The 15,158-nt window shown below is 45.8% G+C and overlaps 1 protein-coding gene across 6 annotated transcripts in view; it reads right to left on the bottom strand.

Annotated features, from left to right (window-relative positions):
• Positions 1-14,059, bottom strand: part of CNOT6 (CCR4-NOT transcription complex subunit 6) — a 58,533-nt gene extending 44,474 nt beyond the window's left edge. For 2 of the 6 annotated variants that reach the window (XM_053913008.1, XM_053913010.1), the window contains exons 1-2: positions 13,921-14,052; positions 12,309-12,406 (exon numbers count right to left, since the gene is read on the bottom strand). In XM_053913008.1, the coding sequence (XP_053768983.1) occupies positions 12,309-12,360 (52 nt within the window). In that variant the 5' untranslated portion in view covers positions 12,361-12,406; positions 13,921-14,052. Of the gene's footprint in view, positions 1-4,414; positions 4,554-5,784; positions 5,901-8,593; positions 9,990-12,308; positions 12,407-13,920 lie in introns of those variants that run through there. The other 4 variants (XM_053913013.1, XM_053913012.1, XM_053913011.1 and 1 more) reach the window with 4 other exon arrangements.
• Positions 14,060-15,158: the final 1,099 nt, after the last annotated feature.

The raw sequence follows: 15,158 nt of genomic DNA, 5'->3' as shown, positions 1-15,158 counted from the left end.
ATAATCACACTACAACTCTTTCTTATTTTAATAGACATCATTCTAATTTAGTACTTCTGTGTTTTAATTTTTTTAGAATCCTCACCCAAGGACATTTTTTCATTATTTTAGAGAGAGGAGGGAGAGAGAGAAACATGATGCCAGAGATAAGCACCAATGTTGTCTCCCATAGGTGCCCAGACTGGATATTGCAGGCGCCCGAACTGGGGATGGTATGCATCCGGACCAGCGATCAAACCTGGAACCTCCACGTGCCCTCACCAGAAACCGAACCTGGTTATGCGATAACACTCCAACCAGCTAAGCGACGCTGGCCAGGGCTAACTTAGGACTTTAGTTCCCTTTTTTCCAACTATTACAATAGCCTCTAATAATTGGTATCTATGCTTTAAGATTATATACACCTAACCTACATACCACTCAAATTATTCTTCATAAAGCCAAGTTCTAATTACTTTACAAAATTCAGAGGAAAAAGAAATCCTTTGTTGAGAGCAGACTTCAGAAAAAAGAATTGAAAAGCTTATCTGAATTACTTCTGGCCTACACCAGCTTTAAAACTATGATTCCATGACCTCCTCTCTCCCCCACCCAACTTACTACTGCTTAGAAAACAAATTTGAATTCAAAATAGCCTGCCTTTCTAGACTTTTGTCCAATATTTTTTTTAAAAAAGATTTTATTTTATTTTTAGACAGAGGGGAAGAGAGGGAGAAAGAGAGGGAGAGAAACATCAATGTGTGGTTGCCTCTAATGCACCACACTGGGGACCTGGCCTGCAACCCAGGCACGTGTCCTGACTGGGAATCGAACCAGCGACTCTTCGGTTCACAGGCCCGCGCTCAATCCACTGAGCCACACAAGCCCGGGTACTTTTCTTTTTCTTTTGCATGCATTTCTTTTTCCAACCTTTTGATGGAACTGGCAGATAAACTGCCACCCTTCAAATAAGTTCCATGTTTCCCTGTCTCCATGCCATTCTCACACAGAAATTCTACCCACACTTCCAAGCTAAGCCCAAAAACTATCCCCTACCAGCACCCACCAAGGCCTCCACAGTGGGCCATACATAAACTGCTCACAAACTGTTTCCAATAGCACTAGACCCAGGAACACCTTTCACAAAGTGAGACCAGACAAAATAATCGTCCATTCCGTGTCCTCCTTCAAAGACCAATCTAAAACCGACAGCTTTCAGCGGATTTAAAAGTACCACATAACTCATGTTTCTAATAATCTGACACCAAGTTTATTACAGCCCATTATTTCATATTTTACAGTGAAGACACACTAATAACTCAATGAAAAAGTCTACAAATTTCAAAACATTAGTTCTGCATCATGCTTTTGATGAACAGGGTAGTAGGAAAATGGTGGTTATTTTAAAACAGAAAAGGAAATATCCAAATAAAATCAAATTCTAAACATGAATTAAAAATAACCTATTTCCCATTACAAAAACACCAAGCCACTACTCTAATGCCACAAAACTCTAATACCACAAATGAAAAAAAAATTATTCCCTCTTTGAATACAACCCAAATGACATTTAGTCACAGGTACACTAAGAAATTCTGTGTAACAACAAACCTGTTGCCACCAAGACATGAAGACATTTGAAATGTCATATAAACATAATAATTTGGTATTTTTAAACAGATGATAATATTCTGGGATTTTTTATTGATTTTTTTTTTAGAATGAGATAAAGGAACTATGAGTGGGGTGGGACAGGAGACAGAAGGGAGGGAGGGAGAGAGGGGAGAGGGAGAGGGAGAGAGTGAGAGGGAGAGAGAGAGAGAGAGGATCTGTCGGCCCACTTGTCTGTGCACTCACGGGTCGATACCTGCATGCGCCCGGACTGGGTTCGATTGAACATCAGCACTAGGTCGACCATCTATAACCAAAGGGGCTGCCCGGCCAGGGCCTGGGATTTTAAATGTATATTAATTATGGCCGAGATGGTATATGTACCTTCTGCTTTGCCAAGTGTGTTAGTTGAATTCTACAAATGAAAACTATGTTGTGGCTCTACTGTAAATAAAAACAGATGGCTCCCCTGGACTCCAGTTCCAAGTCCTTCTTACAACCTCAGTGCAGTTCAGGTACTTGTACATCTCCCTTAAACCCAAATCATCCTTACTCAGTGTCACACCCTTGCTTTCTCCTCTTTCTACCCAGCTTTCCACCACAATTAAATGTTTACATGCATGATTAACCTCATTCCGGAGCTGTCCTTAGTGGCAAAACAAACAAGTATTAAAACTTCTCCAAAAGATGACTACTCATCTAAAAAGCAAAACTTAAATCCTAACTGTGGATTTCTGGACTTTAAGGTTACTATTATAAACAGTCAACGACACTGTGGCAGGTACCTCACAACTCAAGACACCTCTCAAATCCAGGTACCTGAACTGCACCAGATGGGTAGAATAAACAGCTAGTGAAAGAAACAAGATACTGGTTAGATCTTACATAAAAGTGAAACTGTGGTCTTGCTTTTCAATCCTGTCCCTCTTCCTGTAATCACCACCCAGCTTTCCAAACCAGAAATACGAGCATTATCCTTGACTCTTCCCAGCTAACCAAAGCCTTCACATCCAGTCTCTATTCTAGCCCATTTCACCTCCTGAACCGACTATCCACTTTGCCCTGCTTCCCCAGACCCTCACCTGAGCTACTCCACCAGTCTCAGAACCTTCTTCTTTCCTCTACTCTCCCCACTTCAATGCATCCTAGACACTGTCCAAAATGGTCTTCTGAACACCCAGGTTCTCAGCTCGTGGTTCTGAACCCACATCTCCTTCATTTTTGTATCCTTGGACTCTAACAAAGCATGTGACACAGAAGGGGCTCAAATACACGTTGAACTAACTGAACCCAAGCACACCTACCAAACAAAGTGTGCCCACAACCAGGTCCTCGTGTGCCTGCCTCTCCAATTGCATCATCTGGGTCTCCCCCGCTCCCGGTTACCTCTCACAGAGCACCACGCCTCAGCATGTGCTAGTGCTTCTGCCCTCTGTCCCTCTCCCCAAAAACCGTACTCACTAATCATCCTTCAAATGCCAACTCAAGTAACCAGCTTTAAAAGGCCTTTCTTCTTTATCCCTCCCAAATACAGGAGTTTATTATTCCCTGCCTTGGGTTATTCCGAATCTTTAAGATAATTCCTACAGTTCTATTTATTCTTTAATCACAATGTAATTTTTTTTCACATCTCACTTACTGATCCTCTAGTATAGGTATCTTGCACTTTCTCATATTTTAAATACTTTTATGTCTTCAGAGCCTGGCAAATATTAAATACTTGGTGAACACTTAAAACAATTCAAGGGGAGAGGCTGTGATAGGGAAAAAACAGAAGAGGAAACATTTTGCAAGAGACAAGTATGCTTAACAGAAGCAGTGCCTACCTTACCATAAGCAAAAACTCCTATCTAGGCTTCTAATCTTGAAAGCAAAATCCAGAGAAACCATAGAGAAGGATCTCAGTGCCCAAAGGCTGAGAATCTTGGCGCTCGGAGAGCCTGGGGTAAGAAACAAGGGGACAGACCTAAAAGTTAAACTGTGTGGAAGTGATCTCGGTGACATGCTGACAAAACAAGAGCAGACCTCGGGCGAGAGTGACGGTGAGGCTGTGCTGAGTGCCCATCTGCCTCGCCCTGCCCTAGGCACGAGCTAACATTCAGCACTCACCGCCTGGCAGGCCCATCAGGCCCTTCATACGCATTATCACATTTTAATCCTCTGGACTCCAGCAAGTAATTTCTACTTGGTTGGCCAAAAAGTTTGTTTGTTTCTTTCTGTAAGGAGGATCTTAATAGCACTTAGTTGTCTTTAACTTCATTCGAAACAATTTTGTTAGATTGTATTGTGACAGCTGTCATATCAGCATGCATTTAAAAAAATCATTCAAAACAAATTGGTGAATTTTGTGTAGCCATTTTAATATTGAAGACGGAAGAAAATAAGCAACATTTTCAGATATTATGCTTTATTATTTCAAGAAAAGTAAAAATGCAACTGAAATGACAAAAAGAAAAATTTGTGCAGTGTGTGGAGAAGGCACCATGACTGAATGTGTCAAAGGGGGTTTGCGAGGTTTCATACTGGAGAGTTCTCGCTGAAAGATGCACCAGGGTTGGGGAGACCAGCTGAAGTTGATAGCAATCAATTCAAAACACTGAGAACAATCAATGTTATACCACCCAGGACACAGGCAAAACAATCAAAGCAAGTGTTGAAAATCATTCACACCATCTTGGTTATGTTAATTGCTTTGATATTTGGGTTCCACATAAGCAAGAAAAACCTTCTTAACTGTATTTCTACATGCAATTTTCTGCTTAAATGTAACAAAAACATTCCATTATTAAGACAAATTGTGACAGGCGATGAAAAGAGGTGGTACCTTACAATAATGTGGAACAAAGAGATGGTGGGGCAAGCAAAATGAACCTCCAATCACAACGAAAGCCGGTCTTCCTCCAAAGAAGGTGATGTTGTGTATATGGTGGGATTGGAAGGGAGTCCTCTATGATGAGCTCCTTCTGGAAAACCAAATGATTAATTTCAACAAGTCCTGCACCCAATTAGACCAACTGAAAGCAGCACTCGATGAAAAGCATGCAGAATTAGTCAACAGAAAATGCATAACCTTCCATCAGGATAATGCAAGACAGCATGTTTCCTTTATGACCAAGCAAAACTGTGACAGCTTGGCTGGAAAGCTATGATTCATCTGCGTGTTCACCAGACATTGCATCTTCAGATTTCCATTGATTTGGGTCTTTACAAAATTCTCTGAATGGACAAAATTTCAATTCCCTGGAAGACTGCAAAAAGGCACCTAGGACAGTTCTTTGTTCAAAAAGATAAAAACTTTTAGGAAGGTGGAATTATGAAGTTGACTGAAAGATGACAGGAGGCAGTGGAACAAAACGGTGAATGTTGTTCAATAAAGTTATTAGTGAAAATGAAAAATGTGCCTTTTATGTTTATGTAAAGCAAGTGAACTCCTTGGCCAACCCAATATTATTCTCCTTACATAAAGAAAGGGAGGTCCAGAGAATGAGTAATTTGCCTGAGGTCAGATATACAAGGGTCACAATTGTGACTTTTTACCACTCCAATCCAAAGCCTGTGCTTTCACTCACAATGCAATAGTTTACCTGATTATCTCATTTTAATTATCATAGCAACCCGCTGAGGTAGCTGCTATCCTCATTTTATTTCAGTTGAGGAAACTGAGACCTAGGGTTTAAATAACTTGCTCAAGGTCACACACGCTTGGTTAAGTAGCAGAGCTGGGATTTGAACCTGGGACAACTTGAAAAGGGGCAATCTAGCCGCAAAGCTACAGTCTATTACATGTTGCACATCACTGCCTCACACACCTCTCGTATTCTGTCCCTGATAAAACCAAAATTTCACCTTCAGTCTTCCCAAATCACACCACAAGCCCTCTAATTCCCTTTTCAGATGCATCATTCTTTTTCCAAGCTACTCTCCACCTGTGCTCTCCCAAATCCGCCTAATACTCTAAGACAGGAGACCTCAAACTCTGTCATCTCAGGACCCTCGCACATTCTTAAAAATTAATGAGTACCTCAAAGAGCTTCCATTTATGGGATTTTATCGATCAATATTTATCACAGTAGAAATTAGAACTAAGAAATTTTAAGTTATTAACTCTGCAAATATAAATGTTAATAAACATTTGAAAACTATCTATTTGCAAAAACAAAGTAAAATTCTGTGAACAGAATGACATCATCTTACATTTTTGCAAATCTCCTTAATGTATGACAGACTAGAAGACAGCTGGATTCGCTTAAAATTCAATCTGGTCAGACACTACACATTTTGCTTGCCCCTGGAAAGCTCCACCCATACACCTGGAAGTGAATGAGAATGAAGAAGGCAAATAACACTTTGGTAATATGTCTAAGAACTTAAGGTTTCCTAAAAAGTGTGTATTTATGACATCCAAAAATTACCTGCCCCCAAAATATCTCATATCAATTTCCTTAAATCCTTTCCTAAAGTAACACAAAAATAAATTTCAGAAGAAAATGATTTAACTAAGACCTCTGTGACAAGATTTTTAGATTATGGTAAAATACTCTTCCAAACATAGAGCTGAAAGAGCAGGTGTCGTGATAAGACACCGCAACAGGACAATGCGGCACACCCATCTGCACCCACGACGCCCAGCCAGTGTCAGTTTACTAGACTGCTGTTAAAATGCAATTCTACCCACGCACGTGTGCCCAATAACACGAGTGATCATGAAATGCAGTTGGAGGAAGCACAGGATGTAACTGCAACCATCACAGCTTTGAGGGTCAAAAATGGTCAAAACTAGCAATTTCATTAAACCAAATAAATTAAATCAAATACAACCACAGGTCATCCACAATTCCAACTCAAAATAAACAGAAATATTTATTGGCTTAGAAATGTTCATTTTTATATTTTAAGTCAAATATATAGTATAGAGCAAAAAATATTAAGACAGAATTTGTGGACTAATCGGCAAGACCGGGACTGCGCACTACGATTAATCATGATCTGTGTGCTAACACCTCACCAAGACAGCCCTGGCCCGTGGGGCTCAGTCAGTCGGAGCGTCATCCCATAAGCCACGAAGTCGGGTGTCTGATCCCAGCCAGGGCATGTACAAGAGGGTGCAACCAGTCTCTGTTCCCTGCCCCTCTCCCCCCCATCCCCAAAGCAATTAAAAAAAAAAAAAAAAAAAGTCCTTGCGTGAGAATAAAAAACAAAACACATGTGGTGGGAATTTTGGCCTTTTGAGGGAGTCAACATTTATTCTAGCTTCTAATTCACACATAGTCATTTTACCCACTAGTCCTTTCCCCCCGCTCAAACCAAGAAATGAAATTACTCATGAAATGATGACCTTACAAAATTTAAAAAAAAAATCAAGAAGGCTTTAATAACACTAGAATATTGATATAAAGTCTCTTAGGGACGTTTCAGAAGATTTAAGAAAGAAATCTAAAGCAAATGTGTTTTCAAATGCAGTTCTGTTGTGCAGTGCTTTGACTACAGATGTATAGGTGAAATGCTCTAAAACTGGATTTTTGACCAGCAAATAGTATTCTCACATGAACTCTCAGGAGGTTTTTGACCCACGACCAAAGAGAGAATCAACAATATTAAGACACATCCCACCCACTAACTCCACTACGTCTACATGATCAGCTGCTAACGTAAGAGCTTGTACACATGCAGCAGCAACTGGGTCTCCCTGTATTACCGAACCCGCATCAAAGGTCCATTCCAAGGCACAGCGCCATGCAGTGTGTCAGGAGGGAAGAGGGGGGTACGGTACAATGTCATCTAGGACGTAAACTAGAGCCCTGGCTGGTGGACTGTCCCACACACCAAAAGGCTGTAGGTTCGATCCCTGGTCAGAGAGCCTACAAGAGGCAATTAGTTGATATTCCTCTCTCACATTGATGTTTCCCCCCCCCCACCCCAAAAAGCAATGAAAAAAATGTCCTCAGGTGACGACCGAAAAGCACACAAACTAGAGCCAAACAGATCTATCTAAAGTCCCAGTTCTGCAAGCGTGAGTTTCATCTTAGGCTAAGGTTCTCTCATTTACAAAACTCCCACCTGGCAATTTTGGCGTGATGATTAAAGGAGGCAACGCACGTAACGCACGGTGCCTGTGACACCATTACCATTTGACAGTTACATTTTCCTTGTGACTACAAACCCCTAATCTGACTTTCTGTAAATTCCCCTAAAATTAGAAACCAAATGACAACTCTTTAGGTGTCCCAAATAACTATAGTTTCACTTTCAACAACTTTAAATGAAAATACATGAAGCTACTGGTCTGAAACAAGGCAGTTAGCTTCATCGGATACAGCAGTGTTTACATGCAACTATGCACTACCTTAGGGAAGAAAAAAATTTGCCCCCCAGGGAGCTAAGTGCAAATATATTTTTTACTTTATTTTAGTAAGTCTTCATTTCTGTTTGGTCTTTACTTAGTAGGGACTTGAAATATCCCCCACTCAAAATCTAACTAGTTTAAAAAATCTATATGCAACTTCTTGAGGTATCTAGAGAAGCACTGTTTCTAGATGTAAAGACCACTGGCTAATGTTTTTTTTGTTAGATCTCGTTTACTTTGTGAGTATATACTGCTAACAAATAACTTTGAAAGGAAATTACTATGTCTAATGATGCCCTTTTTGGTACTATTTTACATTTTAAAGTGCATCAAATATTTAACTGAACTTTTTGGGAATACAAGCCTAGCACAGGGAATATGAAAAGCAAATTTTATTCTTCTAGCAACTAAAGACTGAAAGTTCTAATAATATGATTTTACATCAACTAATTTCCACCTCCAATGAGTAAGAATTCCCTTTACTGTTTCTAAAATAACAAAAATCCCACAAAGTTTATGTGACCAAATAAAAAGTCAATCATTTCAACCAATATATCAGGGAAAAGTTTGAAGCTTACATATAATACATATTAGAAATTTATTTTCTTAAGTTTTGGACTTAAAGGAAACAGAAGGCTGACAACTAACATAGGTGCTTACCTTCTTTCATGCCTGTCTCCTCTGTAAACTATGACCCTTTTTTCCTTCTCTTCCATTTTAAACTTTTCAAAATATAACCTCCCAGGTGCTCCCAGCCCATCCTGCATGACTTCTACTTCGCTGGTGCCAGAAAATTTGCTCTGCTTATATTTATCTAACTGCCAAATCCTATCAATCAGTTCTCAGAGCTCATCCTACCCTAACTGGGCACCATCTGTCACCACTGACAACTCCCTCCTGCCCAGCACTCTACCTCTCTTAGCATCTCTTTGTAACGTCCTCTCCCGTTCTCTGGCCTCTTTAACCCCTTTACTGCATCGCATCGTATTCCTAAGGGTTCCCTCAGTTCTCTCCTCTTCCTGTATTAACCTGTGGTCCATGAGTAAGTTTGCACCTGTATATACATACTTTCATTCTCTTCAGCAGGGTCCAGAATTCACAACTGATTCTCAGTTGGGGACCCTACGTCCCCCAAAACTGTAAAAAGCATTTGTTCATACACTCTCTCTAAATGATCTCCTAACTTCCAATGCCAATTATTCAATGGCCAAATGTTTTAAAATCCCAACCACCTCTGGTCAGACACATCTACGTAAATATGCAACAGACATGTCAAACACAGTCAAAAATCAAACCATACCCCTTTCCTTGCCAAATCTGCTCTTGGTCTACTATTTCCCAAATGAAATCATACAAGCAGTTCCCTATGCTGAAGAACATCTGAATCCCATCATCTCCTTCCCACTCCATCAGCTCACTGCTTATCTGCCCCTAATTCTGGTATCTTTCACATTTATCCTATGCTTTTTTAGCTCTTATGCTGATGGCCTTGACCTCCCACAAGGACTTAAAATGAATTCTCTGACCCCAGTATCCTGACCCCTTCCATCTAGCCTCCGCATTTTCCCTATGTGTCTTCTAAAGAAAAAGCATGTCACACACACAATTTCCCCACTCCTATCCATCTAAACTCTAAATGTGTCCCCATTAAATACATACAGAAGCCCAACACATTAAGAAAAACCCTGAGTATTTACAAACCGTTTCTGACCCACTCCTCCTGTCTCATCTCCTTGCACCCTAGATTTCACAGCCGAAGTTGTACTTCACATAACTTTGCACATGCTGTTCCTTTTACCTGAAATGCCTTACTCAGCCTGACAAACCTATTCACCCTTCAAAACTCAGTTCAAAGGCCTGAGTCAACTTCTTCAAGCTTCCTAATCAGAAATTTCTTGCTCTTTCCTTAGCTTGCCCCAAACTTTGTATATTCTTTGTTACTATATAGCCTGATGAAGGCTTTATCGGTTCATTTGTCTTTTTCTCTACAACCATTATTAACCTACTTGGGACAAAGACCTTAAGCTCCATAAGGGTAGCAAATCCACATAATGCCTGACACATGAGTGTTCAAGTGTTTCTGGAACTGAGTTTTACAGGACTATTTTAAAATGCTGCATTCAAATATAATCAGGTCTGCTATACTGCTTGTTCTGAGAATTTGAATCTGTTCCAACGTGATTGGTAAATCAGGGAATCTGCATGTGACACAGAATTCCCAACTACTTGTCTGTGAAAAACCCTAGACGAAGGGAGAAAACTGCAACCCAATGAACTGGGCTGCGCACACACACAAAGCAGAGAACTCAAACGCCTGCTGACGGCATCAGTTCTGTGTGTGCGCGCGTGTGCATGTGTGTGAGACTCGCTTACGCGCGTCTGTTGTTGATACAACATTCCACGTGAGTTCAGGTAAACTTCTATCACTTCACAATGACTCATAAGCAGTGAACACTCTTACGACCATTTCCACAGGCAATCCAGGTCTTGTTCAAGGGAAAGTGCCACGTTTACTGTAGTATTTACATACTGCTTAACCATTTAGCATGCAAAACTGTGCCACCATTTTTACCATCAGCTTCCCTTTTTGAAAACAAGTCACTGGCAAAATTGTTGGAGTGTTGGGCCCCAATCCCCTTTTTCCCGTAATACCTGCAGGTTTTCTGCACAATTTTTCATACTGTAACGATACTTAGGAACCTATGTTGCTTTACAGCAGATTTGACTATACAGAATTCGTAGGCTTTAAGGAAGTTTCAAGTATTCTAATTCCAGTAATTTATTGGGGAAAAATTGGCCCCACCCAAACTTCACAAAATGTTTACAGCCCATATCCCACTGACTACAGGGGTAGCCAGAACCTGCGGGCTTGGCAGCTCTCGCTTCCGGTAAGCAGAGGGTTGACTTTCCCACTGTAAGGTCTACAGCCACCCTGAGCCTCACTGGAAGACAAGTTCTGAACGCCTGAACTTTCGCTGTACCATTCTGCGGGCTTCATTGTTCTGACTGCTTTTAACTTCTTCCAAAAAACCCTGGCATTTTCACTGTAAATTGTTCTGTGTTACAGAGCAACTGGGCAGAGCCCTCAGGCCTACTATGAAAGGGGCCACAAGACACTATATCCAAGTTAAAACCGATTCAGTCATTAACTCCATGAGACTCCAATGTGACTTTTTTATATGCAGGGCATCCCCATGATGCTCCACACTAATGCCAAAGTCATCTCTGAATCACCTTATCCCCCTACTAAAGACATTTTGGCTCCCTCCTGTGCTACAGGATAAAGATACAAACCTCCTTTTTAGCTTAGCAAGCAAGGTCCTTCAAAACCGAGGGTGGAGACACTTTCGCAGGTTCATCCCCGCTCACGCTCCACACTCTGGCAAACCCTCCCCACTGACTGGCCTCACTCCCGCGCGTGGCCCCTCGGCGCACCCACCGTTCCTTCGGTTTGAAATGACCTCTCCCCAGTTTGACAAACTCTTCTGTGGCATTTTCTATAAACTGCTTGCACACCTTCCACAGACTTAATCACTCATTCTTCTCCAGAACTTTGTACACCTGACTAAGCCTATAAACTGCAAGGCAGAAACTTGAGTGTCAATTCCAATAAACTACTCCTTCATATGTAGCTTATCAAGAAGATATAAAGGGATTAGGGAGAGGTAGAGCCTGGAGAACAGTAAAGGGAGCCTCAATGAGCCCCCACCTTGGAGGCAAACAACCTTCTCCTCTTTAATTACCAGTTAAAATAATAAAATGCAGTACATTCCATTGTCCTCTAATGCGCACAGGCTATGCATACAGTAAGTCTTACAGTTTAGTTTATACAGCATTTTAAATTTCACACAGTATTTTATTAATCACATTTCGTTGTAACCTTCCTAAAGTGAGTGGCAGGTTAAATAAAACAATACATCAGTAAAAGATTTCGTGGAAGCTAAGGACTTGAAAATTAAGATTGGAACTTTTTCCAAACATTAAGTTCCGATCACAAGAGTGTAAATAGTAGCGTTACATATCCACAAATCCAAGTCTTTCCTGCACTAAAACATGTTCTTCGCTGAACCTATTTGGACTTCCCCGAAGTGACAGTTTGAAAGCGCAGTCTCCCGATCAGGGTGCTGGCACCCGGGAAAGCTGCACGTGTGCTGGAGGAAGACACTGTCCCTCACTCTCCGCAGCCCGAAGCCACCGACAGGAGCAGCCTGGTCCCTGCGGCCCGGTGTGCCGTCACGTCCCTCCCTCTGCGGCACCACACGAGAAAGGTTTACGCCCCAATACAAGAGGGGCCCTGGCGGGTGTTGCTCAGTGGACTGAGTGCCGGCCTGCGAACCAAAGGGTTGCCCGTTCCATTCCCAGTCAGGGCACATGCCTGGGTTGCTGGCCGGGTCCCGGTAGGGGGCGATCCAGAGGCAACCGCACATCGATGTTTCCCTCTGTCCCTCCTTACCCGTCTCTAAAAAATATAATCTTTAAAAAACATATACGAAGGCTAATTTGGGCACAGCAAGATGCCTAAGCATTAACCAAAACGCACATTTACAAGCCAGAAGCACAGCAGTTGGAGTCTCACAATGCCTTTATTTGTGGTCGGGACCCAGTGCTGGAAACGCCTTCACGTCTGCTCAAGAGAAAAGGGTCTGGAATTTCCCAATAACGTTACTTTGCCACCAGGACTCAAGAAACCCAGCGCCGCTCACCCAGGCGCAACTCAAACTGCGCGGAGACCGACTTTCCAGCGAGTCTTCCGAGTCTCCTACGAACATCTGCGTTCGTCACGTCCCGGTTTTGCACGACTCCGTTACGAGTCTGGCTCGTCCGCGGAGACGTGACAACCACCTGGCACAGCTGCTCGCCGCCGCAGCACCCCTCGGCTCGGCCGGGCACCTCCCCACCGGCCACGGGGCACACGAGGCCACTGGCGACGATGCACCAAGGAGGGGGAACAGCCGATGCTTCTCCCTCTCCCTGCCTCTATCAGATCGATCGATCAACCGACCGACCGATCGAACACCCTCCCCAAAGACCTGCACCCCAAAAATCACACGCATGCCGGTCCTCCCCCGTAACCGCAGCGTGTCCCGGCGAGCCCTTGCGACCCCGCGAGGCCTCCGTTCCCTCGCCGGCAACCCCGCAGCCATCCCGTTGAAAGCGGGCTGACTGACCCGCCCAGGTCGCCGGTCAAAAGCTACGGAGCAATTGTCACCCTCAGTCACACATTCTCAAGACCGTGGTTAACTGCTGACAGCAATTACCGGAAAAAAAAAAAAACAAACAAAGTGTGCGGACCTTGCGACCAGCGGCCTCAGCGGCGGGGACGGCGCCACCGCAGGCCGCTCAGCGCCCCGTCCGTCCGCGCCCACTCGCGGCCGCTCCGAAACCGCGCCCCCCGACAGCCGTAACTCAGAGTCCAGCGGCTCCCGGGAACAGCGCCAGCCGAGCGCCGGGCGAGCCCGACGGCGTCCGCGCCGCGGCCGGGCGGCCCGGGGGTCGGGGAAACGTCTCCGGGACAGGATGGGCTTTCGGGGAAAACACGCGTGACTCGGCCACCGGAGGAAACTGCTGTAAGCCGTCGGGGGCCTCAACGTACCTCTGAGTCCTCCGACAGCCATGCCCCCCCCCCAGTCGGCGTTAAACTGAATTTCAAACCCTGGGGGGGAGGGGGCGCAGCCGTGGGCCCCCCGCTCTGCGGTAACTACCGGGTCCCGCACTCCGCAGCCCGCACACACACACGCAGCCACTCCCCCCAGGGGCCGCCATCCCGGCCGCGAGTCCCGGGCAGCCCCCCGACCCGCCCCCGGCCCCCGGCGGGATGGCGACCGCGGCGCGTCGTGGGCCCCCCCAACAGCCGCCGGCTCGGCCCGTCTGCCCGCCCGCCGCCCGCGAGCCGCCCTCGCCGCGCGCGCGACGGGGACACGGCCGAGCGGGGCCCGAGCGCGGCCAGTGCGGGAGCAGCCCGGCAGGCCTCGGGCCGGCTCTCTCACCTCTCGGGGTGCGCCGCCCGCCTCCGCCGCTGCCGCCTCCTCCCTGTGAGTGCAGCGGGGTCTGACCTGTGGAACCACCATACCAGTCCCGCCCGCTGCTGCAGCGCCGCCGCCGCTCCGCGTCGCCTCAGCCGCCGCTCTTTGTTCCCCCTCCGAGCGCCTCCTCCTCAGTCGCCCGCCTCAGCAGCCCCGGCGGGCCGCCGCTACGCCCCCCCGCTCTCTCGACAGCCGGCCTCGCCCCCCTCGCCGCGCCCGCCGCCGCCGCCTTCGCCTCCCCGCCGCCGACGCCGCCGCCACCGACGCCGCCGCCTCCTCCTCCGCGCCCCCCTCGCTTTCATTGAAAGCAAACAAGCATCATGGCGGCGGCCGCCGTCCCCCAGCCAGCAAGTGCCCCCCCGCCGCCGCCCTTCTAACATCCCGGCCGCCCATTGGTCGCCGCCTCCGGGCGCGACCATTCGGCGCCTCGCGCCTCGCACAAGCCCCGCCCCCTCCCCCCGCGCTTGGGTAGTGAGCCGGCCCGGCGCGCCGCGGCCCCGCCCTCCGCGCCGCTTCCCGCTCTCCTGGCTCCGGTCCTGCCAGTCTTGTCTTTTTTCCGCTTCTCAACGTTCATCTGTCTTTGCAGCCCGCTCTCTTTTATTTGACTTGAGCTGTTCACTTTTGTCTCCTCTCTTCCCTTTTTTTCCTTGGTCTTCCTCCCCTTCGCTTTGCCTGTCAATCATGTGGAAACACGGACAAGCTTTCAGAGTTTTGACCTTAGCCAGTATCTTAATTTGCCTTAAAGACCAGACATTCAGTTGCCAACAGTTGCTTGATTCTTCCCGCCTGACATAAGCAGAAAAAATTACTTAATGGCCAGTTGCGGTGCATTAATAGTCAGTCGGTCCCGTAAACTGAGGGACAGTTCTGGTGGTGCCATCCAGTGTCCCATTCAGGTGGTGACTGAAGGTGCTCAGAAGAAGAGCTGGCTGCTGACGGTGTGAGCACCTTGGTGGACTGGGGCCTGGGCTGGGAGGTGAATCGAGCCCTACCCCACCCTGAGCGAGCTCACGCAGTCTAGAGCAAGAGAAACACCCGGCAGACTTGAAACCCATTTGCCAAACCAGAGCACAAGCGCAGCCCTAAGGGAAAGGAGTAGCCGTCCGTCTGCTCACCTGCAAGGCAAACCAGGCTGGGCTCCTTCCTGAAATGTCAACCCTGAAGAAATGAGCGTGAACCGGTTCCAGTCATTAACAACAGCA

Source organism: Desmodus rotundus, chromosome 10 (assembly GCF_022682495.2).
Source record: "Desmodus rotundus isolate HL8 chromosome 10, HLdesRot8A.1, whole genome shotgun sequence".
NCBI classification, from domain to species: domain Eukaryota; kingdom Metazoa; phylum Chordata; class Mammalia; order Chiroptera; family Phyllostomidae; genus Desmodus; species Desmodus rotundus.
The sequence above is the reverse complement of the archived record's forward strand: the minus strand, read 5'-3'. Positions and strand labels throughout refer to the sequence as shown.